Source organism: Crotalus tigris, unplaced genomic scaffold, assembly GCF_016545835.1.
Source record: "Crotalus tigris isolate CLP2741 ecotype Arizona unplaced genomic scaffold, ASM1654583v1 scf7180000017987.690289119674:8195010, whole genome shotgun sequence".
Taxonomy (NCBI): domain Eukaryota; kingdom Metazoa; phylum Chordata; class Lepidosauria; order Squamata; family Viperidae; genus Crotalus; species Crotalus tigris.
This window is the reverse complement of record NW_024096758.1, coordinates 323,255-351,191: the sequence shown is the minus strand read 5'-3', so window position 1 is coordinate 351,191 and position 27,937 is coordinate 323,255. Positions and strand designations below refer to the sequence as shown.

The 27,937-nt window shown below is 35.4% G+C and overlaps 1 protein-coding gene across 1 annotated transcript in view; it reads right to left on the bottom strand.

The window, feature by feature from the left end:
• TBC1D22A (TBC1 domain family member 22A) overlaps positions 1 to 27,937 on the bottom strand; it is a 128,102-nt gene that overhangs the window by 46,450 nt on the left and 53,715 nt on the right. The window contains exons 9-11 of the mRNA XM_039345917.1: positions 13,995 to 14,101; positions 11,863 to 11,938; positions 5,417 to 5,544 (exon numbers count right to left, since the gene is read on the bottom strand). Of these exons, the coding sequence (XP_039201851.1) occupies positions 5,417 to 5,544; positions 11,863 to 11,938; positions 13,995 to 14,101 (311 nt within the window). The remainder of the gene's footprint in view (positions 1 to 5,416; positions 5,545 to 11,862; positions 11,939 to 13,994; positions 14,102 to 27,937) is intronic.

The following is a 27,937-nucleotide window of genomic DNA, read 5'->3' as shown; positions in this document are numbered from 1 at the left end:
TGCTGCTTGAGTTTAAACTGCTTGCTTCCATAGGAAATTTTCAAAGGATTCCATTTAGTTACATTGGAATCCTTTCTGGAAGGCTTCTGAGGAGCCTACATAACTTATTTTACTTTACTTTGGAAGGGCTATGAAACAGAATCCTCTAAACCAGGTATGTCAAACTACCGGCCCGCGGACCAGATGTGTCATGCCAAAACCACGCCCACCCCATTGCCAGCAATGGGGAAAAGTCCCGATACGTTGCGCAACGACATATAATGTTGTATTGTACGATAAAGACAAATTTACTGAAAGCCTGCTGACCTGGCTGACTCTGGTCAGTAGTGGAATGAGCAAAAATATGTAAAACAGAGTTTATTCTAAGAAAAGAGGAAGCCATTGCCAAACACATTGGCATACAATCTTTTGAATGCAGATAGAATAATCTGGCATTTGTACAATGGGACTCGATATGCTATAACCACAGATGCAATATCCATTCACTGGATGGCCACCCTGGCATGTCTAAGCTGATGGGAGGAGGCTTCATGGTATCTGAAGCAGAACATCCAGATTCAGCCATAGTTTCATTCCATACAGCATTAAATTGTGAATTCTTACACTTCCTCCTTCCGTTATATATTCAAGATGGACAGTGTTTAATATTTATTTGTTATGTATATGTAGGTGTGTGGGTCTATACATATGTTGTATATAATATGTTTAGGTGTGTGTCATGTACGTGTTCACTTTGAGAGGGGACAACTAAATTTCATTTTTGATGTGTGACGTTGCGCCCACAGTAAAAAATGACAATAAAGGTTATCTTATCTGATCTGATCAGCAGGGATGGCGTCATATCCAGACGTAAGGATGGCAAAGATGAAAAATAGACCAATGCAAAGCTGTAAAATGGTACAAAAGAGATGGACTTTGTACCACCTTCTTTTTTTAATGTAACAGACTACAACAGAATTGCCTAATGCAATCTGGATAGTCTGATCAAGAAGACAGTCTTGGAAAACTATGAGGGCTTCCAAACTGCAAAGAGTTGGAGGCTATTACTTTGTTGCAATGCTTACTGCCTGTAGTAAGTACAGTAGATGCAGAGGGCTCATTAAGAAAGCTTCCATTCTGAACACAAACGTATCAGTTGTGAGTAAATATGTTAAGAAGGGAGGCACGAAACTAAAATGCCCAATAAAATTGCATGAAATCAATTGCCAGTGGAGGGATTTATTTTAAGTTGAGTAGAATTGAGAGGAAGTGATGTTTTATAACAAGTAGTGAAGCAGAAGTACCACACCTCTAGGTGATAGATCTGAAGGTGGATGGACCAAACGACTGAAGCCACAGCTGCCATATAGCTCAGTAATTAAAGAATATAGGCTTAGTCTCTTCAAAAACATCAAAAAGAGCCAATAAAGACAGGACAGTATAGTTCAGGGGTGCTAAACTGCCAGTCCGCGGGCCGGTTTCATTATACCGGAGCCACGCCGACCCCATTGCCGGCAATGGCAAAAAAGTTCCGATACGTTGTGCAATGTCATGTGACGTCGCGAGTTTGACATGTCTGGTATAGTTCCTCAACAATGGAGCTATTGATAATGGGGTTGGAGATGCTTGTAAAGTACAAAGGAACCTGAGAGAGTTGGAGCTGGAATTAGAGAGGTTCTTTATTCCTTTCTCTCTTTTTTTGCCCTGGCTGAAGTCAAACAGGGAAGGCTCTTTGAAAGCTTTGAATTCTCAATGGGCAATTTCCTCAGTGTTGACAATAGAGCAGACTGCAACAGAATATTCATTGTGGGAGATAGAAAATGTGGTTGATCTCTCAAAGAAATGAGATTCAGACAGCAACCAGAAGTCAAGAATTGAATGTTGACTTCTTCCATATGATTGCTACGGACCTCGTGTTTCATTGTTTTGGGCAATAACACAGATTGGCAAGGTAAGGAGAAAACACTGGAGGGTATGAATAACTATGAGGCATGTCAAAACTGTGGCAAAGATTGTAACAATTTTCAAAATGCTAGGAGAAAGTAGAAAATTGATAAAAAAATTCATACCAATGTACATTTTTTCCCAAGTTTATGTGTACATTTTCATTGCAGAATAGCAAAAATAAAGAATATTTCTACTGGCATTTTATTTTATTTTTTGGCTGCTGGCTAAAGGGCTATGTTTTTTTCAGGAGCAAAGAAGGGCATAGTTGCATAATTAGTACATAAAACTATGTTCCAAAGTCTATTCTACATTTTCTATGTCTTTAGCTGCTGAATGTTTTTAATTGGCAATTTAAGAGTGAGATGTTTATTCCAGTGCTCACCTTTCAATTATTTTGCACCTTTAAATCAGACTTGCAGTTGACTTAACTGGAAAATTGTATTTATTCTCAAATTACATTTATCCATAGTTACTACATCTCTAACATACAAAATTAAGCCTATGCCCATTTGAAACTTAAACTAGAGAAAATAGATATTTAATCAATCAAAAATAAAACTGTTAACAGCACAGAGTAGTAATTCAGATAAATCCCAAAAGTCATATTACAGACAGTCCTCATCTTACGACAGTTTAATGATGGTTCAAAGTTCTGATGCCATCGGAACAGTGATTTATGACTTGTCCTTAATTTACAACTCTTGCATCACTCCATAGTTACCTGATTGGAATTCAGACACTTCACAACTGGCTCACATTGATGACCAATTGTAGCATCCTGTAGTCACATTATTACAATTTGCAACTTTCCCAACCAGTTTTTGATAAGGAACATCAATTGACGAAATTGGCTTCACTTAATGGTCCATGTTTTGTTTAACGGAATAATATGATTCCCTTAATGTCCACAGCAAAAATGGTCATAAAATCAGTCACATAATGACTGACTTAATGACTGTATCACCAAAATATCAGTCCCAAAAGTGGTCATAAGCTGAGGGTCATTCGTACATTACTGTTTCAGAGGTTTGAAAAATATTTTTTGTTCTTATTCTCTTGTGTTTTTTTTTTTTTACTATTGAAAAGAAGTGCAACATTTGTCAAACACATAAAAATTTATTCTTTATAGAACTGAATTGTATTGTACTTCTGTCTAAAAATATTTGAGGGGTTCCTACAAAGATGAGGGGCTTCTACGAAGACAAGGGGATCAAACTATTTTCCAAAGCACCAAAAGGCAAGACAAGAAAAAATGGATGGAAACTAACCAAGGAGAGAAGCAACCTAGAACTAAGGAGAAAATTCCTAATGGTGAGAACAAACAACCAATGGAACAGCTTGCCTTCAGAAGTTGTGGGTGCTCCATCACTAGAAGCTTTCAAGAAGAGGCTGGACAGCCTGAAATGGTATAGGGTCTCCTGCTCAAGCAGTGGGTTGGACTAGAAGACCCCCAAGGTCCCTTCCAACTCTATTATTGTATGTTCTGTGTTCTAAAAAGATTATTTTTAGGTCAGCTGGTCAAACGGATTGAGAGATGTAGTTTTTAAAAAGACAAGGCTTGACTTGGTTGTGGAATACTGTGGGGTTTGCTGTGTCACTCTACATTTTACTGGTCACTGGTTCTGGTAAATATTCACTTATTCTGGTGAATATTTCTGACTAAAGTAAATAGCTATTTTTCCACTTTCAAAACGATTAGTGCTTTTTAGATACTAAAAATACTATTATTTCCAAACAGAATCAAGTCTGTAAACGTAAATGTAACTAATTGCTACCAGTAAAAATACTCAGAATTTGGTGGGAGAAATAAACTAAAATAAGGACTGTAACAGGATTGATGATAAGGCAAATCCAAATGAATGGAAAGAAAAGAAATGTATTAATATGATGATTATTTTTTAGGAATATTGGAAAAATATATACTAAATTGTCAGTTATTAAAATATTAAGAATTGTATTAACGCAATGTTTGCAAAAAAGGATGTTTTTAGGGAAAGAGGAAAGTAAACAAAATTAATATATGAAATACAGACTATAGAAATTAATTGTTAAGGACTGTTTTTACAAATGTAACCCAAACACCACACTGTTTACCAACTATTGAATGACTTATGTTTGTGTAAAAAAACTAATAAAATAATAATAATAATATTTCCTTTGAGGGTTTTGATTTTTGTTTTGTTTTTTTTTAAAAAAAACAGCATACTTAAATATATCAAGTTGCATTTTCACGTTTTTTTAAAATGTATCTACCAGCTGGACATAGTCAAAAAATAGTGGTAAAATAGTAGTAAAAATCGTTGTAAATAAACAGCCAAAGTTTAAGAAAAAATTAATTTGCTCATGCATTTCGCTTCCTGAAGCCAAATTTTAATGCTAATTATTTTGTGGAATTTTTTTTTTCTGAAAGTGAGAATAAATCTGCAAAGATTCCTCACTGATAACTTTCAGATGGCAAGTTAATGACATTTATTTCAGAGGGCATAAACTATAAAATTAAGTTCTCTCCCATTAAGCTTTCATGCTGCTACTATTATTATCTATGCACATGTCTTCATGGTTTTTTATTAATTTTATATGGCTCTTTAGTGCTTTTATATTTCTAGTGGACAGAAGAATATCTGCCAAGGAAATTGGAAAATTTGCTAAAAGCTTTAGTTAAAGAAAAAAAAAATCAGATGTACAGAAATTTATGTATAGAATCTATAGATTCTATACATAAATTCTAAATCTATAGAATCTATAGATTTCTTATATCCAGCTAGGGAATGTTAACTTATAACACGTTTTTTAATTTATGGGAAGATTGTTATGGGGAAAATCTAAGTGGATTCTAAGAATCAACACTGACAATGGCACATGACCAATCAAGCTATACTTTATGATATATTGAGACATGTGTACCTAATCTTTCCACCAATAAGATAGAAGAATCTGTCCAATAACAAGAAAGTGGCCAGGAATAACATCCACATGTATCAGTTTTAGAAATGAGATATTATCTATTGGTGCCATTAATATACACAAGGAATCTGAGCAAAACTAGTGTCTCTTTTCTTAAATGAGTTATCAGCTAGGTTCTGATCTAAAACGGTATCGTTGATCACTTGTAAAACCACATTTTTAAGCCTTCACTAAAGATAAGAGCTGAAAATTACAGGTCAAGACCTAAAGCTTATTCTTCTCTATTTTTCCCTTGGAATCTACAATATTTTCTGGTAGTTACAACATACAAGGCTGATATGTCCAAGCATTTAGCCACAATATCATAAATATAATTTCAGAAGATATTATCCTATCGAACACAGACAACTGCAGGCAACTCTCTGCTGGCCAATTTTGATGTCAAAATTAAAATTCCTACAAAGGAAACTTTTCAAGCACCCAAAATATCAGTACAAATCAATTTAAAATAAATACAGGAAGCAGGAGGAATCATGTTTTGAAACAGCATGGGATACTTAAATGCAGGATCAAGGCAGTGGTTCACCTGGTATGTATCCCAAAGCCTTATAGTACATCGCAGGGGCACTTCTCTCATCAGTAAGTTGTTCATCCAACGGAAAGCAAACTGAAGGTATTTTACTTCATGTTGATCTATGTGTTTATGTACTTGCTCTGAAAGAAAAAAAAAAGAATAGAAATAAACTACTGATGATATTTACATAACCCACACAAAGCAGCGTAATATATATGTTCCCCACATATATATCATATAAATGGTATATCATATACAGTATATACCCCAAATACAGTTCAGAAAATCCTCCATCCCTCTGGTTCTGGAATATAAGCAGGACCTAGGATTTTAAATAAACCCCATGTATATTTATACAGTCAACTCAAGGCAGTTAACACACTTAATACTCCTGCGTCCTGTTTTCCGCATAATAACCCTGTGAGGTAGGCTGGTATGAGAGATAAAAAGTGGTCCAAAATCAGCTGGTTTTCATGCTGAAGGGAGACTTAAACCTCACATTCTCCAGAACATTAATCACTACACCACTCTCAGCCTTTATTTGAATGTCTCCAGTAACAGAGCACACACAACTCCAGGAGGCAAGCAATAGAGGTCTAACCAGGAACTCAGCTACTTTTCTCCTCTGCACTCCCCCTTAACTCACAGATCGCAGCTCTTCCCAGCAACTTCTAGGCAGTTCAAATGCAATGGAGGTCCAACCAGGAGTTCAGCCTCTTTTCTCCTCTGCACTCCCCCTTAACCTACCCACCTTACTTTTAACTTAAATGTTATTTTATGTTAATTAAAGCTTTACTCATGATTAAAACAGGCAGCAACTTCCACTGATTTATATAACAATTATCAGAATATCTTGTGGATAATGAAACCTGCAAACCAAGGCAATTTAAATGTTTCAAACTTCTTTTAAAACAAAACAAAACAGAAAAATATTGAATTTACCATGGGCTTTTTAAATTATTTTTTAACATATTGAAAAATGCACAACTAAATGCAAAGCTTTTAAGTGTCATTTATTTGATAATATATGAACAGACAAAAGAAAATGCTCAGGCTGAAAAGATTCAGTCCTCTTTTTTCGTAAGTAATTGTGAGCAGATGTTATTTCACTGATAAAGGTAATTTGGTTGGCAATAATTCTAAATTTAAATTTTCCATTTCATTGAAAGTAAGCATGCAGATGTAATAAATGACTTGGCAGATGTAATTATTGCCATCTTTCAGACTTAGAATTTTTCCAAAGATACTTATGCAGCAGTTTGCAACAATAAAATTATGCTAAATCTTCAACAAACAATAGCACTTGTATCAAAATGAAGAAACATAAGTGATTTTATTTTAACAGTCTTTTCAGCCCTTTTATATCTTATATAAAACGACTGAAAATATTTGAAGTAGGGCATCCAGTTTTTAAAGAATATGTTTAGAAACCCACAATTTATATCATTGATTTACTGTGTTTGGGTTTAAGAGGTAACATGTTTATATGGGCGCATGATATCTTTTACAAACAATTAAAAATAATGGCTCCATAAATTATCCTTAAACACACTACGTGAAAAAAACAACGTTTAGTTAAAATGGTATCTTAACTTAGTAAGAACATATTCACTAGATCCAATACTTCTGATATAAAGCACTGCCTGGAGTTAGAACTTAAAGCTATAGCAGTTTCAAGCAGTCTTCCCCCAGAATTTCTGTTTGTTGTGCATCTAGTTCAAGTCAACTGCCTCTCCTGGAGCCTCCAAAAGTAAAAGTGAAGCTCTCATGTTGCAACCAACTGATTGTCCAATGGTCCAGGAAGTTAAATGGTAAAGAAATGGACTAACCATATTATTTGAAGTGGGAAAACCAACTTCAAATGCTTCCAGCAACATTACAAAATGTTTCTCTCACAAATCTTATATTGCTTTATTTATTTTATATTCTATTCTAGTGGCCAGGAACATAAATAACTACAAACCCAATGTAGCATAGGGCAATAGCTTTTGCCCTATACTTCTCCACCTGGTGTATAGAAAAGCTTCCTTTATATAAAAAAAAAACTCTAAACTATTCTGAAATAGAAGCATCTATTTTAAATTTGATTACTTGTATTCCTGAAAGAATTAAATAAGTTTCATCATATATCTCATGTAAAATGACCATATGTAACTTTATAAGGTTAGCTAATGCTCAGTTCTGAAAATGCTGCAAAAATGTTTAGGCTAAATTCAACTAGTCTTGTATTTAACAATTTCCTTGGTAGCCACAGATGATCAGAAATTCCGCAGGGAACAGCACAGGAACACGAAATTGATAAAATTTTCCCTTTATCAATCCAACTGGTTTTTATGCCATCCTTATAGAATTATAAATGCTGCACTAAAAGAGTTAGGATGGGTCAATCTAACCATCCCTCAACCTATGAGGCAACACTCATGTATCTATATTCAACATATGTTCTTGGTAGGATGGATTTTTGTTTTAATTAAACAGTAGCTCCTATTAACAAAAAGATCAGAGATACCGGTATACAATTGTGTACAATTGATGGGTTGCAGTAATCAATCAAAATAATAACGGATTAATATATGAAATTACCATATTATTTCAAATTCAAATAATGAACTTTATATTGAATTTCCCTAGCCCATGAAATTAATTTCAATTGATACATTTAATTTTACTGTCTGAACCAACTTCACTAAACTCCATAAATCAGAGAGAAAAATCAAATGGTACAAGCTTTTCCAAAAGGGCTTGCTGTTTTATACTAGGAAATGAACTTGATCATGTTCAGTAAAACTGAGTTAATACACCCTAGAAAAGTAATTAAAATAGTTTGTCTTGTAACACTTTATATACAGTTTAAAACAGCCTTGCTTATAAATATTGTAATGCAACAAATCCACTGAAACTGAAATCTTAATCCATAAAATAAAGAACAACTCTTTCATAAAAAGACAATATATGCCTGTAATTCTAAGAGCTTTACATTTATTATAAGTGGTTCTGCAAGATGTATGATGGGGGGAGGGAACCCTAACAGGCAATAGAGAAATTATGTCTAGATTAATAAAGATTCCATGTGAAACTGTGCTGACAACAGTTTTTGACAGTAAGTTTGTATTAACATTAAGATAATTAAATGTTATTTAATTTTTCAGGATGACGTTTCATCACAATGAGAGCTAGTTTGTGTACTAATATTCTAGTCCTTCCTTAGGTTTGAAATCTAGTTGCATGATTTTCAACCAGTGACAGTCTCTCAGCAACAAGGTTTGTTGTTATGGGGAACATAGGAGACAGGAATATTAGGTTTTGCTCATACAGTATATAAAATACATAAATATATTTTTCATATATAAAATGAAAAAAATATATATAAAAATACAGTAACAATACCAACAATATATCCCGAGTCCTTGAGAAGCATTTCACAGGAGGACAAAAATGCCAAATCTAATCTAAACATCTGGATGACTGTGCGATAAAACTATACTAATAATAATAGTGGGCATCCTTCCATTGGGACAGGACTCATTGGCATGCCAGGTTATTTTTAGATTTTTAATTTATCAATGTGGTCCTTTCCTCTCAACAAGTAATGCAGGCCTACTTTAAAATGATTTTCATTAGTGCAAGTACTCCTTGACTTATGACCATTTGATTAATGATGGTTCAAAGTTACAACAGTCTCGGAAAAAGTGACTTACAAACTTTACCTCAAAGTTAATACTCTCACATCATAATTCAGCTATTTGGAAACCAGCTCACATTTATGATGGCTGCAAATTCTTGTGGTCCCATGATCATGTTTTGTGATCTTCCCAGCTAGCTTCTGACAAGTAATTGGGGAAGCCAGGTTCACTTAACAACCATGTGATTTGTTTACTGACCATGGTGATTTGCTTAACAATAATAAAAATGGTTGCAAAATTGGGCCTCATCATATGAGAACTTACTTGATGACCACATCACTTAGTGACCAGAATTCTGGTTCCAATTGTGGTCATAAGTTAAGGACTACCTGTATTCAGTTTTCTTTAAAGTTTTTAATAACCAGTCAGCAGATTATGATAACATTTTACTTTGCTATCCTATTTACACCCTAGTTTTCAGGCATTAATCCTTGCTCTATCTAGTTATATAGCTATCTGAATATTTCATCTAGCATTTTATAGAGCAAAAGATCCTTTTCTTTCTTGTTTGGTAATATTTGGTTTAATTCAGATGTTACAAGGAGTTTGAACTCCAGTCACAGCTCTGACCTAGGATCCAATAACTAGCAGGAGAACCAGGAAGCATCCAGGCCTTGTTTGGCTTGTGGCTAAGAGCATAACAAGGTACTATAAAGTCAGAAAATTCTATCATCGAATTCAATTTTATCTATAGTGACCAACAGTCACCCTTCATGGTTTTAGGCATGCTCTTCCTTGTTACACTTGGAAATATCAAAGATTAAGCTATTTGAATAAAAACATGTGCCCTATCTCAAGCCATGGTTTTTCTGTGCAAGAGAAGAAGGAAAGAAGGTGGTTCTCTGTTCATCTGAATAGTAATCACACTTTTCTTTTTCAAAAAAAAAACCCTGAGAAAATCATTTACTAGAACAGGGTTGTTAAACTGCTGGCCTGTGGGCCGGACGCGCCACGAGGAAACCATGCTCACCCCATTACCAGCAATGGGGGAAAGCTTCTGATACATCGCGCGATGTCACGTGACATCTGTCTGTATTAGAAGATTGCTTATGTACAACTTCCATCTGACCCTATTAAAAACTAGTTATAATGCATAACTTCACATAATGATAAGCATTGATAAAATGTATGTTAAAATTTAAGCACATCATACAGCATCAAGCATCACTATTTAACAAATCCCATCGCAAACAGGAAAAAAATGCCAAGGCAGAATTGGTAGAATTAAGCTTATACTGCACATTAAACCATATAAGTGATTGTCTCAAGAAGCTTGTCCAGCTTAGCCTATTTGAAAAATAGCATTTCTTTGGCACACACCAATAACTGACAGGCAGTGTCACAATATATGCTTAGTTCTGCTTGGCATCTTTTTGCTCATTAATTTAGCAAACTACCAAGAGAATATGTTCAGAACCGGTAAGCATTATCTCCTGAATTTTGTTTAATTAAACCGTGCTTTAGCAATATGACAGTCAGCATTTCATGATGGGGATTGTTTTAAGAATGAAGGCAGAAAATATTTCAAAATAACCCTGCTAAACATGTAAAAGCATTAAATCTACCATTCCATCCCATGTAATTTATTTCTAGTATTAAATATGTTATTTACAAAGCTGGTAATTAATTGGCTTCCACTGAAAATATTAACAGGTTCCTTGTAACTAAGCAATACACAAATACATAACATCAAAGAACAGCTATATTTAAACAATCCTGTCAAACTCTTATAATTATTGAGTTTAATGCACAGTGAATGCTAGCTCCCTTTGGTAAGCAGACATTAGTCTGCAGCAAAGTGATTGACATTAAATGTCGATTACATTACTTAATAAAATGTAAAGATAATGGCTCAACATCTAGTAGCTTTTCTTTAGGTGACAGATTGCAGTAATTTTGCAAAGGCCACTGTGCCCCACAGCGGTTGAAGGTAACACCTTACTTATGAAAAGCTGCATTACAGTAGGGGGCAAAACATTGCAGGGTAACCAACCCCACTGCAGTTAAACTCAGCCTTTTGCATTATATGGATGGAAATCAATGGACCCAATTCCTGTCTCCCAATCTACAACTGTATTCTCTGCTCCTTTTAGAGAAACTTTCTCCTTGGAAGAGTTAAAAGTGATCAGATATTTTTTTTCAAACCAGATGCTAGTTAAAAGTTTCATCTTGGTACTACATTATAAGAAACAAAAGCCTCTCTCAATAACTGGTCAATATCATTAACACTTTATGGAGGAAAACTTACGTCTGCTCAATTTCAAACCATGCCCACCACAAACCACAAACAAAGGTTTTGTAGACATTCAGTAGCGGATCCCTCTGCTTTTGCAGTGTTAGCCAAGTGGATGGCACCAACCATTACATCCTCTAGAACCCTATCTATGATTAAATAAGAGGGCAAATACTAATGATAAACAAGCTTAAGGGATCAGATGCCAAATGACAAGAACTGCCTCCTTGCAGATGAAATTCAAACTGTTAGTAGTCAGGTTGCTCCCTTTGCCATGCTCTCTTTAAAATTCAGAAATAATTCTTTAAGCTCTTAATTTTACTATTGGTTCCAGTTTAACCCAACTCCTATATATGCATTTTCTTTGATATGTTTTCCAGTCTTCTTTCTTAATTATTTTTTTCTTTTTTTATCCTGTATAAGGATGTCACAACCTGTGGTCACCACAATAGATTAATTGATTAGTATGGTACTGCTGAAGCTTTTAATTGAACACTCTCCAAAGGACACAATTCAAGTTCCCCTTAGTTTTTAAGGCTTACCATCAATCCGACTAACAAGCTCTTCCAGCATTTTCACTTTCTTCTGAATACCAGGTTGAGCAAAGGTATAGTTATCCTAGGAGACAAAAACATTTTAAAAATTACCTGTTGACCAACAGATACAAAAAAGATGCTTCAAAAAAGTTCACCTATTTAAATGAATAATGCATTTCTTGATCTCACCAGCTGTCAGTTTGTCTCACCATTGATAAACGACCAACAACACAATAATAAAGTTACCAAGGAAATATTTGTATTAATTATAATTACTTGGCTCTGTTCAATCTGTCATTGAACAATGGGACATTCTAGCCTGTTTAAATAAGATACCTTTTCTCTAACTGATGCATCACCAACAACAGAAAAATAAAAGCTAGGAGTTATACCACCTGAGAGGAAACAAATACGTCAGAGAGCAGAATTAGGGAGAGTGTAGACTCATTGGTGTGTTATGTTCAATATTAAGGTGTCAATCATTATTTCAGTAAAAAAAAAAGGACTGACATGACATCAATACTGCAAACATGAGAAATTGTCAAGATAACTTTCTTTATAGTAAAGCCAACAATATATTCCCAAATCTTGGAAATAGTTATCTATTCCATACCACAGTTCCTGTTAAAAAGGAAATGCATTATAAATGCTCCATTATTCTGTATTCTGTCAACTTCTTTGACAAAGCATCTGAGAATTCTAGAAATGACAAGCTAAAATATCTAAAAAAAAATCATTCCAGTTGAAACAGTAGTATATTTCTTTATTCTCATTTGAGGAATAATACCTATAAAGAAAATTCTAGGCGGTGAGGTAATTGTATTTCTGTGCTGTCAAAAAGAGCTACATGATGCAAATTTTCCTTTCAATACTTTAAAACAGAAGAATGCACAAGCCATATTAAAGCTTTCAATCCACTAACCATTTTTCAAACCTAAGACCCATCTTACTGGAAACTACGTGACATGCTTTATGTATCATTCTCTTGACAAATAGATATGTTTTATGATGATTAAGAAACAACAGAAAGGAATTGTAAAAACAATGCAAAGAACATTTTCCCAAACAGCAGTAGTCACAACAGAGAAAAGTGCATCTGTCAATAAAAAAATTATTTTGACAGGAAGAAAGAGAAAGAGAAATCAGGAGATCACTGGATCATACAATATGTTCACCAACTAATTTCTTATTAAAATTAAAGGGTTGCTTTTTTCCCAGCTTGCCTTATTCTATGCACTTCTATCCACCTACGTGAAAGTTATTGTTTCAGCCCATGTATATTCATGGCTGTGATAGAGGATGCTTAAAAACTAGGCCATTCAAAAACTGCTTTCATGATATAAGCCTACTGAAAGTCAGGCATCACAATGCATACTACATGATGCCAGCTACTAGATGGAATGATTTAAAATACCATTCTCATACTTGCAGCTATGCCAAAAAGAAATCTGACTGTTCAGATTTGAAGCATAAATATAAACGCTTAACTCTACTGATCTCTTATGATGTCAATTCATTGGGTTAGGTATGAATTTATAGAGAATGACCACTGGCCTCATCTTTGATTGAAATACAGTATATTCACTGCAGTTACACTTCACACACTGAGAAAAGGTTCAGAGCAACCTTGAGTCCTTTAATTTAAATCCTCTGTATCTGTGCTATAGCTATCATTTAATTAATCCTGTTTCTATTCATATTACTTGTATTAATTTATCATTTTGTAATTATTTGCATTTTAACTACTATTCAGAATTGCAATTTGATTTAGGCTTTTTTTTAAAGGGGGGGGCTTCTTTTTAAAAAAAAAATACTGAGAGGAGCATCCTTGTTTGGAAAGATAGCATATACGTTCTACTATCTAAACATGCCTACTAACATGTTTAACAGTCATAGAAAGGAACACTGAACTGGGGAGGGGGAATATCTTTTTAATGCACCTTAGAAATGATAATGGCCCAGTTCATGATAAATTATCTTTATCAGCAAGAATCAGGCAGGTAGCCTTTTACCAATACATGCAGGAACACCAACTGCTGCATCCTGTTTATCAAATGTCCTGCTTTTCAATATCTCTAAAGTACTACCCAAATGCAAATGAAATATGTCCACTGGTTAGAAAACAGAAATCAATTCACCTGAATGCCATCAAGCAGTTTGCTCATGCACCAGAAGCTGTCAGCTTCAATATTCTGCAGTACCTCAGTGGAAAGACTGGAAACATCAAAATTTTCCAAATCTTCTTCTGAAATAAAGAGAAGGCGAGAATGTCAATTAAATGTGGGAGACAAACACAAGATTTAACATACAATATGTAATCTTAATTAAGTTTAACTATGATGGTTAAATTGAATGTCTTTGCCAAAGACTAAGCATTTTAAGTTATGCAATTTGACTAAGGCACTACACCAAAGTCTCCAATTACAATGTCTCAAAGCAATGTCTCTCATTTTATCCAGTTTCCTGTGGCAGTTCTCATCACACTCGCTGTATAAATGTAAAAAGATACCAAAAGGGTTGCCTAAAGAAAAATGACCCTGACATAAAAAAGTGACAGGCTGATGCCAAGCACTTCTCTTAGCTCTTGTTTATTCTTGCACAGCATGTGACTCAATTCTTGTGAAAAACCTCTGTGGAGCAAACAGTAATTCACCAAAGAAGGAAAGATGTCTGGTCCATAGGCAGCAGCAACACAATGCAATGAAAGTGGAATTACTGTTTTTAAGGTGCCATATGCAAATGATAAAAGATGGTTAAGCGTTAAGTCCAGCAATGGTATTTTGGTTTACTTTTAAAACCCCTGAAATAATGCAGCATTTCTTGGTTTACCATCAAAAAGAGAAAATGCTTTTCTCCTAATTTTTCAGATATAAATGTTTTCCAAAATCCTTCTGTATTCAGTGAAGCTTTTAACACATAACACAAGTTAACCTTCTCTTTATATTGTTTCAGATTTCTCCACAGACTCTATGACTCAGTGACCCTTTAAAACTGTTTTCAGATGAGTAGCAAAATAAGTATTTGCTGCAAAACAAAAATGTTTAGACCTCAAGGGCATCTTTTCCAAAAAAATTACTTGACTTTTTCTATCACTGAGCATAAGGTTCCTTACTGGTTTACAATAAATATTTATGTTTGTAACATAATAATGGGTTACCCTTTATAATGTATTTTCCTGTTGAACGAGGTTAGCTTTGAAAATTGCCAGTTACCAGATAGGAGTTAAACACTAGAAATTTCTTATACTGCACATACATATCAGTACACTCACATGGAACAATATAGGAAACAGAATAAATACAAATATACATTTGAAGAGAACAAGAATGTTTTAATTCTGAAATTTCCATGCTGGGACCCATTTCACAAAGCATGTGCATCTTCAGAGTCCTCTTGACCCTCCTTTCACCAAAACTATTACCAAATTCTTAAGGTTTCAAATTTTAAACATCCTCAGATAGTTAAATACAACTCTGAATCAATTCCCCTCAGATGAAGAACCTGATACAAAACATTTTCAATAATTCACAACCAATATTACAAAAAGTAAAAAAATGATTTATTTTATTTAGAGATGCCAGAGCCACCGAAAAATATTAAGAAGTGGAAATGTATGAAACAATGCTATTTAAGAGGAATTTTATTTCTGGTTGTGATTTACTAGATGCCCTTGACCATCTTTTGGCAAGAGGTACTTCCACAAAGTTGGGAACATTAAGCATATTGATGCCTTGCTAATAGAAACATTTCTGGATGAATGAAAGTGAATTTAGAGAGTTCATTTATCACAAATAGGGAATCATAATTTGTATTTTAATTTTTCAGAATAAAATTCATAGCATGCAACAGTGTTCTTCATTAGCATAACCTAATTACACCACAATTCATTATTCCACAAGTAACTGTTAATACTGCTACTAGGATTATAAACATGTATACAAAATTTGGAGGTACGGTGGGAAAAAGAAATCAGTCAAGAATTACATTTTATACCACCTTCAACTGTTAAAATATTGCAATCCATGTGTACTGACTGCTCTACAATAATTAATAAAACTGAAGGTTTAATTAAAATACTGCAAAACTAAGATTTTGTGATTGTTGTGGTTGAAATAACTCTTACTGGTTATTTCTCAAAATGGTTTGGCTTTATTCCAATGAAACAGTTAGTTATTACCCAGGCTGACAATATATATTGAAGCACTCTGTTGTACAAGTTGTGTTCATACTACTGTTACAATCAAATTCTTTTACAGTATTTTAAATACAGTTTACCATAATGCACTTTCACTTATTGTTTGCTAAACATTAGCTTTAACAATCCCAGAAAAATTGTCATAGAAGCCACAAATGTACATTAGGCAGGAAGAAGGGAAAAAAAACATTATGTATCTGCTAGCTACAATGGCTGAGCTGACAGGTAACAACACCAACCCAACATTTTAAACCACAGCTTGTTGAACCACAGTAATCCAATTATTAAAACACAATGGGTGATTTCTAAACAATGCTACCAAATCAAATTTTCAACTTTCTCCACAAAGGCGCTCCTGTGCAATTACTTCAAAGACAGCAACTTCATTCATGCTCTGTGCATATAAAGCATCTCATCTGAATGCTTTGCATTGCTCCGTAAGAAAATTACACTAACCTGTTCTTACTGTGTAGGTGGCATCCTCATTAGTTCAACTTTATATACTGTAAGTACTTCCAAACACTTTAATATACAAGTATACTCATTTTCTTTTGAGCCACAGCATAAGAGATTTGTGATACTAAACTGGAAAGATGGCTGTGAGTAGAATGGATGCAAAAATTAGATTTTAAATCTTAAAATATGATTGAGACTAATATAACAAAAGATTCCTCTTAGAATAAAGCATAAAAATATAATTTGAGGGACCCAGGCTACAAACCTGTATCTTGTTTTTGTATCTGGTATTCAGAGGGACTTACTTCCAAAAGATACATACAGGATTGCCTGAAAATGTATTTTAATCATATATCTTATAACAGTAAGAATGCAATGTATGTTATGCATCAAACTACATATGCTATCTTGCATATTTTACAAAATTGGATGACATTGTTATTATATGTATCTTATCAGAAACTTACCCTTATGAATATTTTTCTGTTGTTTGATGTATGACTGTGCTTAAGGTTTTGTTAGGACAAAAGAAAAAGAACATTCTAGTAAGTAAATAATTCCTATTTGCCACAGATGTAGGAAATAATCTAGATAGCTGAAGTAGCATTTTAGAGAGAATACTGTATATTCAATTCCATTTAAAAAACAGAATTAAAATATAACTATGGGGGACTGTTCATTTTTGAGCTGTTAATCAAAATTCATATATCAACATCTAGGAGGCTCTTTATTTCACTGTTTTAAAGCTGCAAGTTTCTCCCCCCCCCCAATCTTTTTAAAACATTCAGCAACTCTTTCACATCTCTATTATTGGATTAGAATTTGATATTATTATCAATGCTAAAATAATGCCAGTCTCACTTGATGGCATATGAAATCTAAAATTCAATCAAAATATGTATTGAAAAACTAGTTATTTTAAAGCTATTTTAAAATTCCATTCATATAAATCAAATAAATCCAATCACCCAAATTTTCTTTCTAAAATAGAAGTAATTCCAGCCCTTGGGACCTATTTTAAATTTAAAAAGCATTTAATGATATTTATTTTAAATGTAAGCACCACAGTTAACATAAAAGCATGGAAAGACTCTTTAAAAACCATATTTTTTAAAATTGCATTCTAGTTTATTGAAGGCTGAAATAGTGTGTGGAAGTATTTGCAGTTGAGAAAAAAACAGTATGATCCTATTTCTTACATGATTTAGGCCTGTTGGCCTGTTGGCCTTGCTGTCGCTTAATTTTTAGCTTCAATTAATTTTTTATTTTATTTATTTATTTTATTTTTTTAAATTTATTTATTTATTTTTATTATTATTATATTTTGTCCTATTATTATATGTGTGTATCGGGGGTGGAGCGCTGGCTGTGCGCTCCTATTCCGCCTCTATCAGTACTTCCAGTTATGATGTGGAGCTTCCTTAAGCTCGGTTTGCCTTCCTCTGGCAAGAGATGGCGGCCGCGGCTCGTTTCTCCCTGAAAACGGGCTTTGCGGATCCCAGGAGGGTTCTCTAGCCCCCGTTTCTTAGTTGGGGCTTACTCCCTTACTGTGCTTTGGCTTTTTAAAAAGGAGGGTGGCCGCGGCTCGTTTCCCTCTGAAAATAAGCTCCGCGGCCTCCCAGAAGCTGCTTGTGCCCGGGGATTTAAATTTGGCGCGCTGGTGACGTTTTAAGGGAATCCCAGTCAGGGATTGCCTTTGTTGCCTGAAAGTGGCAACTAAAATGGCGCCCGCGGTTGCCCTGGGCTGCTAGGGAATCTCCGATGATCCGAATTCAAGTTTGAATCCGGACCTGGAGATTGTTATTTTTTCCCCCAATTTGAGGAAAAAATCCCTTGGAAGGTTGGGGAGAAAAGCTCAGCAAGTGGTCTCTGCTGATGCCTTTTTCCCCCCTTTTCCACCTCCAAAGCCCTGGGGCTGGCTGGGATCCGTGGGGAGTTCCCCCCCCCACACCCCCTTTTCCAATTTTAATATTGGATCAGGGATGATCCCAAGGAAAACTTAGTGGTTGGGGAAAAGGTTCAGCAAGTAGTCTCTGCTGATGCCTTCTTCCCCCCCTTTCCACCCCCCAGAGCCCTGGGGCTGGCTGATATCTGTGGGGAAGTTTCCCTCCCCACCAATCCCCTTTTTAATTTTAGGTTTGAGATCAGGACTGATCCCCAGAAAATTTTGTGGTTAAATTCCTATAGGTGGCAATTTTTTTGGACGGGGAAGCCAATTATCAAGGGATAATCAATCAATGGATTTCTTTGTCTAACCTGATAAGCTGAGAGCCACGCCAAAACGAGTCTTCTTGAGCAGAGACCAAGTTAAGAATGGACTCCACAGGAAGTGGGGGCGTGTCAAGTTTTGGCTACTTGGTCTCAAGAGCAGGCAGACAGAGAAAACCCATCCGTGGATTATCCATCTCCTGTACTGGAGAATATGAATTACCTATCACCATGTTATTTGCTTTTGAGATAAGCAACATTGTACAAGGTGGCGCAGCAGTTAGAGTGCAGTACTGCAGGCCACTTTAGCTGACTGTGTTCAGCAGGTCAGCGGTTCAAATCTCACCGGCTCAAGGTTGACTCAGCCTTCCATCCTTCCGGGTAGGTAAAATGAGGACCCAGATTGTTGGGGGCAATGTAAATATATATATACATTGCTTACTGGTGTACACCGCTTAGAGAGTGCTTGCACTTAAAGCGGTATATAAGTCTCATAAATAAATAAATAAATAAATAAAATGCAGAAAAGGAATAGATCACCTCACTATACCTCTTTATAAATTTTGATAATTGCAAATAATCTAATTACACCAAGCCTATTAAAATACAGGTTTTTCTCTGTCTTTTTCTTTTTCCATTCATCCAGCTATAACTGTTTTGGATTTCCCCTTCCTTTTGACCCATTCATTCTTTCAGAATATGATTCTTCTATTTATATGAACAATTTAAAAACTTCAAGTTAAAAACTTCATACAATAAAAAGGGAATGTCTAAACCAGACATATCAAACACAAGGCCCGGGGGCCAGATGCAGCCCGTAAAATGGTTTCATGTGGCCCGGGAAGCCATCCTGTTAACAGTGAGGGAATGGCCCCCGCTGCCTTGGCCCTGGCCCAGGCCAGCCGGGAGCCAATGTACAATTTTGTGGTGACTATCTATGCTGAAACACATTCAGTCTTAGCTCCACAAGGCACAAGGAATCAACTCCTGCCGCATTGGCCCCGCCCCCTGGGTGCATGCTGGGGAGGTGTCACCCTTTGTGAGGAATGAAGAAATGCACCATGCCTTGGCGCTTGCTCCGGTCCCACCCCCTTCTGCCAGAGACCCTCAGATCTGTCCCACTCCTGCCCAGGCCCCCACAGGCACCCTTGACGTGAACAATGTAAAGCTGGCATGCCCACCCAGTAGGCCACACCCACTCCATCCATGCCCACCCAGTAGGCTGCACCCACCCTGGCCACACCCACCTGCCCCCCCCAAGGGCAACTGCAATGCTGATGCAGCCCTCAATGAAATTGAGTTTGACACCCCTGGTCTAAACCAATTACACAAAACAAAATTTGCTAGAAAAAAGTATAAATGCAAATGTCACCCTAACCCTAACTCCTAAAGCCAATACTAAAGACTAGTTAACATTTTATTCATTACAAAACATAAAGTCAAGATAAACCAACTGAACTATTTAGAGCAGGGGTGTTAAACTGCCGGCCTGCAGGCCAGACGTGTCATAAGGAAACCACGCCTACCCCATTGCCGGCAATGGGGAAAAAGTTCCGATACATTGTGCAATGTCACGTGACATTGCGAGTTTGACATGTCTGATTTAGAAGTACAATAGTTTCTCCAAAGTGGAAACTGAGCAAGTAAAAGAATGGATACGTAAGCAGCCCGCCTATTTTCAGTGTAGTTTGAGTAGCTTACAAAAAACAACTGTTCAGAAAGGATGAGTTTTCATTTCCTTTTAAAAATTATAATTTAACCCTCTTCAAATCATATTCAAAGCTTTCTTAGAATGTCTTACACAATATTTATCCAAATTCATTAATTTGATAGAAAAAAAGTTTTTTTGGGTTCAATTATTTAATATTTAAATAATGGAAGTATGGTACAAAACCACAATAAATACCAGTAACTGGAGAGGATCCAACTAATTCTTTTATTAAATCTACAGTATTTCCTGTTCTCCCTCTGTTAAGAGCAAAGAGTGACAGAGACTGGTTGACAGAGTTCTTAAACAGAGTTACAGAAATAAAAAAAAATGAGCATACATATTAATTTGAACATTGTCAAAGAATGTTCTAATAACATGTGGGATAAACAGGAAATCTGAGTATAGAGTTATAAACAAGAGGGCAAACATAGTTAATGAATAATAAATACGTGCCATTTGGCTTCATTGCTTATTACAGGAATGTTATACTCTTCATATTGACCAAGAATGAAATGAAACGTTTATTCTTTTTCAGTTATCAATAGCAGTATCTTCATCATAGTCAGTATGATTAGAATAATTAAGATGTTAGGACTAGGGACAGAGGAGACCCATATTTTTATTTCCCTCTCAGCAAAGGAAGCCTTCTAGATGTGTAGAGCACACATTGACAAACTATAGCCTACAAGGCCAAAGTTGGTCCACAGTCTGTTTTGTATGGCCCACAAGCTAAAATGCTTTTCTATTTTTAAATGGTTGGAAAAGAAGCTTATATTTTGTGACACCTGTATGAAATTCAAATTTCAGTGTCCATAAATGAAGTTTTATCAGAACACAGTCACACTTGTTTATTTATATATTGTTTATGGCTGCTTTTACACTATAACACAAGTACTGAGTAGCTGAGACACATAGATGACATTTTTACCACTTTGAACGGATGCTCAGTGCACTACAAATTGCAATGATGCGGTTACAACAGGGCTTCAAGTACCATGCATATTGCAGTACCGCAACATTTAATTTTTCTTACCAACGGACATCTATCATGTCAAGAAAAGACATATAATGGAATATGGATTATGTTATTGACATTAAATAAATGATAATAAATTCACAATAATAAAAAATGAAAATTCTCTTGATGAGTTGACAGATCTTGTTTATTTGAGGAATCAATTGAGATCACTGAAGAATTAGTCTTTATGAGTTGTCTGCATCAAACAACTACAGAAGGGAATATTTTCATAGAAAAGAATGCAGTACAATCTTAAATGAAATCTGTTAAGATGTGTTACAACTGATGGTGTTAAAAATATAAGGGGAACAGAAAAAAGCTTAGTTGGACAAATTTGCAAAGCTTGTTAAAATGTACGGTATTTAAAATAAATGGTTATTCATTGTACTATTCATCAACAGGCACTTTACAGAAAGTATTTCAATCTATTGACTCAGTAGTATCAACAATTTCTTTCAGTCTCATAAACTTAACCATAATCAATTCCAAGATATTTTTTTTCAGAAACAGAAGTTGAATAACATGACTTGTCCTACCCTACAGCAACTTGATGATTCCCAGTAGTAATGTTTTATTCTGAGTTTTCAGCTCAGGGCTCACAGTTTTCTACACAAGAAGTACTGTTCTAGTCACCATAATCAAACACTGAAGGGCTTTGGAAATTAGCTTTTGCTGCAGACTCAATAGTTTTTAATAAATTGTGCCTAAATTCAGCTTTTACAAGGCAAAACAGCATTTATATTCAAAATGTTTTCTGAAATAAAATCATTTTGATGACAACTTATATTCTTTTAATCACAAAAATGTCAACCTGCTTTATAAACGTCCTCTGCTATCAAAAGTTAAAATAAGAATCCAATTCTCCATTGCTGCACAAATTTGCAACAGATACATATTCCATGTTCAGTCTAACATTCCAGTAGAAGTTTCCACACCTTGATGCAAGTGCAAAAGAAATCCCCATATTTCAACATCCATTTAACTATGCAATCGAGGAGCTTCCACCTAAATCTCAATTGCAATTAATTTGCAATGTAATAATATACTAAAAGGCAAGCTTCGAGAAGATCTAATTAAAAGCCTATAAATGCCTTCCAAACAATTGATAGGTTCAATTAAAATCATATGCTTGTGCACTGATATCAATATCGATACATATTTGTGTAAAAGACATTTTCAAAAATGAAATTCTTAAAATGTAATTATAGATCAGCATTAACAGCTACTCATTAGCAGATCTGTATTACAAAAAGGTATGTATTATTATTATTTGAATTTCATCAAAAAATGTTTTCTCTCTTTCTACATAAGTATATAATACCCTTGATTTTGCCTCTTGGCCTGCAAAACCTCAAATATGTAATAGTTTATATAAAAAGTTTCATAACTCGTGTCCTAGAGGTTTCTGCCTTTCTTTCTCCATCACTTTAGAAAAAAAAAAATCCCGCAAGACATAAAGAAAAATAAACTAAAAAAAATAATATATGATCCCCAATTTAGACAAATGGATACAGTTTTCTGGCAAGACCATAGTGGTGTTGGATTGCTATAATTAACAAGCTTGAACACCATTTTTTGTTTCCAAGAACAAAAATGGCAAGAAATCAATAAAAAGCAAAATAAACATTTTCTATTGATTTTCCACGGAATGCCCCACTTATGCAGAAGAGACAAAAAGGCTTAAAAGCATCCAGAAACAAATTATTTTCACATTCTAACAGTATTTTGGCTAAACTTGATTATCTATTCTTTCTTAAATAGCATCTATTTGAAGCAAAAATCCGGTGGATGGCGCAGTGGTTAGAATGCAATATTGCAGGCTAATTCTGCTGACTGCAAGCAGTTCGATTCTCACCGGCTCAAGGTTGACTCAGCCTTCCATCCTTCCAAGGTCGGTAAAATGAGGACCCAGATTATTGGGGGCAATATGCTGACTCTGTAAACCACTTAGAGGGGACTGTAAAGCACTATGAAGTGGTATATAAGTCTAAGTGTTATTGTCATTGCTATTCAATATTTTTCTCTGGACCTTTCCCAGCTTCTTCGGGTAATTCCAGTTATATATCAGTCTAGCTGGAAAAATGGCACACCCAACTTCTTTTCCCATTTCATGAACAGCAACAAGTTCCTTAAAGTTCTATTTATTTTTTGAAAGAATAAAGTGTTTTCCCTATCCAGGAAGGGTCATATGATTATATCTCTGAACCAAAAGACATCTGTCACCATATATCAGTGTTTCCCAAACTTGACAATTTTAAGGCATGAGGACTTCAACTCCCAGAATTCCACAGCCAGCAGCCTTAAAATTGTCAAGTTTGGGAAACACTGCCATATATGAATAAAGACATCTTTCCCTCTTGAATATGGATTGAAGCACAGATGTCAGCTGACTGCCAGCTATCTATCAGTGGATGGGAGTTTCGGTCTTCATATTCACTATGCATTATTTTCAACCACACACTCTATCCAATGTAAAATTAAAATAGGAGAACAAGGAATACTTAATATGGACTTTTCTTCCAAGAACAAAAATGACAATAAACAATTCATATAACTTGAAATTAAAGTTGAATTTTTTTAACTGGCTCTTTCAAGCCTACTATAAAACAAATTTATTTTAAACATATCTTTAAGCATAATTTAATGAATTATCCAACATAATTTCTTTCTAGCAGTAGGTTCGTCCTTGGATTTCATGAAAAAAGAAATTATCCCTTCTGTCATGTCAACTTAAAATACGGTTTTAACTTGAGGTTTCACAATATGCAAATTTTAATTTAATTAAATGAAGAAAGTTAAATGGTTGATGGTGTTCAAGCCTGAACAACATAAAGAAAACATCAATTACATGAAAAAATTCTCATTTGATGAAAAAGCCTTTCATAATTTTAAGAAGCTAACAGCTAATCATTCCAAATATTATTAATATAGACATACGTTTCAATGCTTGCACTTGCAGGTTAATTTTTTTAACATTACCTTTTTGATAATTAAATGGGGAAAAGAAAATTATTTGCCAAAATGAAGTAGAGACTTTTTTCTTTGTTCTTTGAATAAAGACCATTTTAAAGGTTTCATGTTCAAAAGGCCCAAGCAACTTTATGTTTTTTTATTCCTAAGAAATAATCAAGTATAGCTAAACAAGGACCAAAGATAATAGGAATAAATCATTTGCTCTCTTGGAAGTACAGTTCTGACTTCATAATTACATTAATGCAATTAGCTTGCAATCTCCTCATAAAGCTTAATTTTTTTTTTACTTGTAATGGAGTTGGGGTGAGAATAGAGCCAGTTGAGAGGGTTTGCAGGAGCCTGCCGATTAGTCAGGAAGATGAGGAGCTCCGGCAGCTGCCATGGGTTTGGCGGCGGGGCATGGCTCAGAGGAGGGAAGAAAAAGGAAGAGGAAGCCAATAGAAGGGAGGAAGAGAGAAGGCTTGGTGGAGCTTGCCATTCTGAGCCAGCTGATCGAAGAGAGAGTAAGAAGCTGGGGTTTCCATGTTTGTTTGGGTTTTTTGCTTCATTACAGGCAAGCAAGATGAAAGGGGGAGGAACAAAGAGAGTGAGAGTAGTTGCTGGAGCTGTTTGTTTGAGGCAGGCCAGGCATGGAGGGATAGAGGGTGTGAGTAGTTGCTGGAGCCGTTTGCTGGAAGCAGGCCAGGCAGAGAGAGTGGATGTAGCTTGCTGGAGGGGTTTGACTGAAGCAGGCCAGGCAGAGAGAGAGAGGGTGAGACTGGCTGGTTGGAGCTGTTTGCTTGAAGCAGCCCAGGCAGAGAGAGAGAGAGAGAGAGAGAGAGAGAGAGAGAGAGAGAGAGAGAGAGAGAGAGAGAGAGAGAGAGAGAGAGAGAGAGAGAGAGAAAGGGATGGGGAAAGGTGAAGTTTTATTGTTTCTTTCTCTTTTGTTGCAGGCAGGATAGACGAAGAGAGGGAGAGAGGATAGTTTGGGGAGTTTTAATTCCTTTCCCTCATTGGAGTAAGTTAGGCAGAGGGAGAGTTAGGGAAGAGTTTGACATACGTCTTTTAATGGGAGGTAAGGGATTTTTTTCTTTGTAGGATCAGCTGGGGGAGATAAAAAGGGATTACATGGATTGAGGGCAGAGAGGGGTGAGAAGCGCGGACAAGGGAGGCCTCTGCCAGCGCCAGAGATTGGTTGCCCTCATTCTAGGCAAGTTGCTGACATCAAAGAGGATTAACATCGTGCTGGGCACCAGAGACTGGCTACCATTACTTTAGGCAAGTTGCTGTCCTCAGAGACTGATCGCCATTGTTTTATGCAAGTTGCTATCACCAGAGACTGGCCGCCATCATTCTAGGCAAGTTGCCATCACCCAAGGCTGATTAACATCATTCTGGGCAAGTTGTTGTCATTAGAAATTGACTACCATCTCCCTGTAAGTTCTTATTGCCTGAGATCAACCACCATCATCCCAAGTAAGTCACCATCGAGAGAGAACGACCATCACCGCCCCATGTGCGTGGCTGTTGATCGTGACTGAATACCACTGTGTTACGTGCCCTGTTAGGCAGAGGCGCCAATGCAAGAGTCCTCTTTGGACTGGTGGCCACTTGGAGGGGAGGTCGGGAGGGCCTGGACTTAAGCGGTCCCTACAGGGGTGGCGCTACATACTTTTTAAACATTTTTGGCATTTCCACTACCAGCATTATTCACATAACTATTTTCATTTCTTACCACAATACAATATTACAGCAGTTTCACATTACATATGAACGAGATAGTAATCTTTAAAATTATGCTAATGAATGTGCTGACATCAATGATAACTTTGATTAACGATAACTTTTACATTATGAAACAAAGGGTTTTAAGAAGCCACTTCAATAATCAATTTTAATTATGTAGCCTTCTATTTTAAGCAACTTAAATATAGGAGAAATAATATACTTTTGTTTGACTTTAATTCAGACTATTATAATCTGAAATAGCTCTTCCTTTTGAACACAAAATAAGAGGGTACATATTTGGCTATCAAAAAATTACTACTAGTAATAGTAGTACTGCTACTAATTATTCTTATTATTATTAGCTCATTTCTCCTTTTTTACTTTCAAAGTCCTAAATACAACAAAACTTTTCTTGATATCGTTTTGTTAATTAACAAGCTTACTGATCCTCTGTTCATATGTCCATATTTTCTTAATCACAAAAGAATGTATATTAGCACCAAAATTGTCGTTCCTAATCAAATAGAAGTATTGCTCTGATATTTTGAAGTCCAATTGACTGGTTGAATGAGTGAAAGTAGATAAATTTAGGCAAAGTAGATTCCAAATTACTGCAGAAACTTTCATTACAGCTAGATAGTTATATGAGTACTTTTAAGTAATACATACACAGAGCAAGCAGGTGCCATGCCATCTGTCTCCTGAATTTGAAAATCTACAACGTAGATTACAAGCTTTTCCCCGACTTGCTATATTTCATAGTTCAAGAACTTTTTAATAATGCCAAATATATTATTTTCTGTTTCTCAATGCAAACAATAATGTATTTCCATAGGAAAATGTCTGAAAGCTCTATAAGCCTCAAACTCTTTTTGTAACTACAACAAATCCCTACATACAACAGACCTTAATAGTGTCCATCTCTGTTTTATAGAGCTCAGGATTCTTGAAAATTCATATTAGATCTTGTAAGCTTGAAGTCAGCTTTCCTCTATTTTAAAACATACTTTTGTTTTCAGGTATAGCTACAGTTTGCATTTTTGTATATTGTCCATTCTTAAATATTAACAAGTAGAAGTAGGAAAACACTGAACTATAACTTCCATCTGTATTTGTACGACTGCCCAGGCAATATACTTGAAGAAAAATCCTAAGACACAATTTTCTAATTTCCAACAACAGAAACATATCCAGATTCATTATGCTTATATTACATAAGTTTTTACAATTTATAATGGATGATGTTTATCAGAGCTAATGGATCTATAAGATAAGGAATAAGTCATTTTGCTAACTAATATCAATAATGGAAGCAGAAGACAAATTTGAAGGCAACAAAATAAATGTTGGCTACATTGAGAGAGATTCTAGGAAAGTTTTCAGGACCACAAAAATTGCTAGATAGGTAAATGGATTAAAACTAACACTGGATTGCATTTTACGCACACACCAAATATAATGGCAGGACTGTGAAGCAATTGCAGAAACAGTAAATAGACTAACAGACATTAATAGCAGCAACCTTATTCATCATAATTTTGTTAATTGGATTTTCTGAGAGGAGGAGAGTTTGGCAGCAGTGAGGAAAATATCGTTGAAATAAAGACAAGTGTGATTTTTCATCAACATAACATTCTCAGCACTAATTAAGATGCTGGAATAAACAATATAAAATTATCTCCATAACATAGAATACGTACACATACAGACCTTGAATGCATGCCTTGACAAATGATGAGAAAAGATTGTAAACAAAATAATTCAATCAGAATAGAGCTGGAAAGGACATTGGAGGTCTTCTAGTCCAACCCCC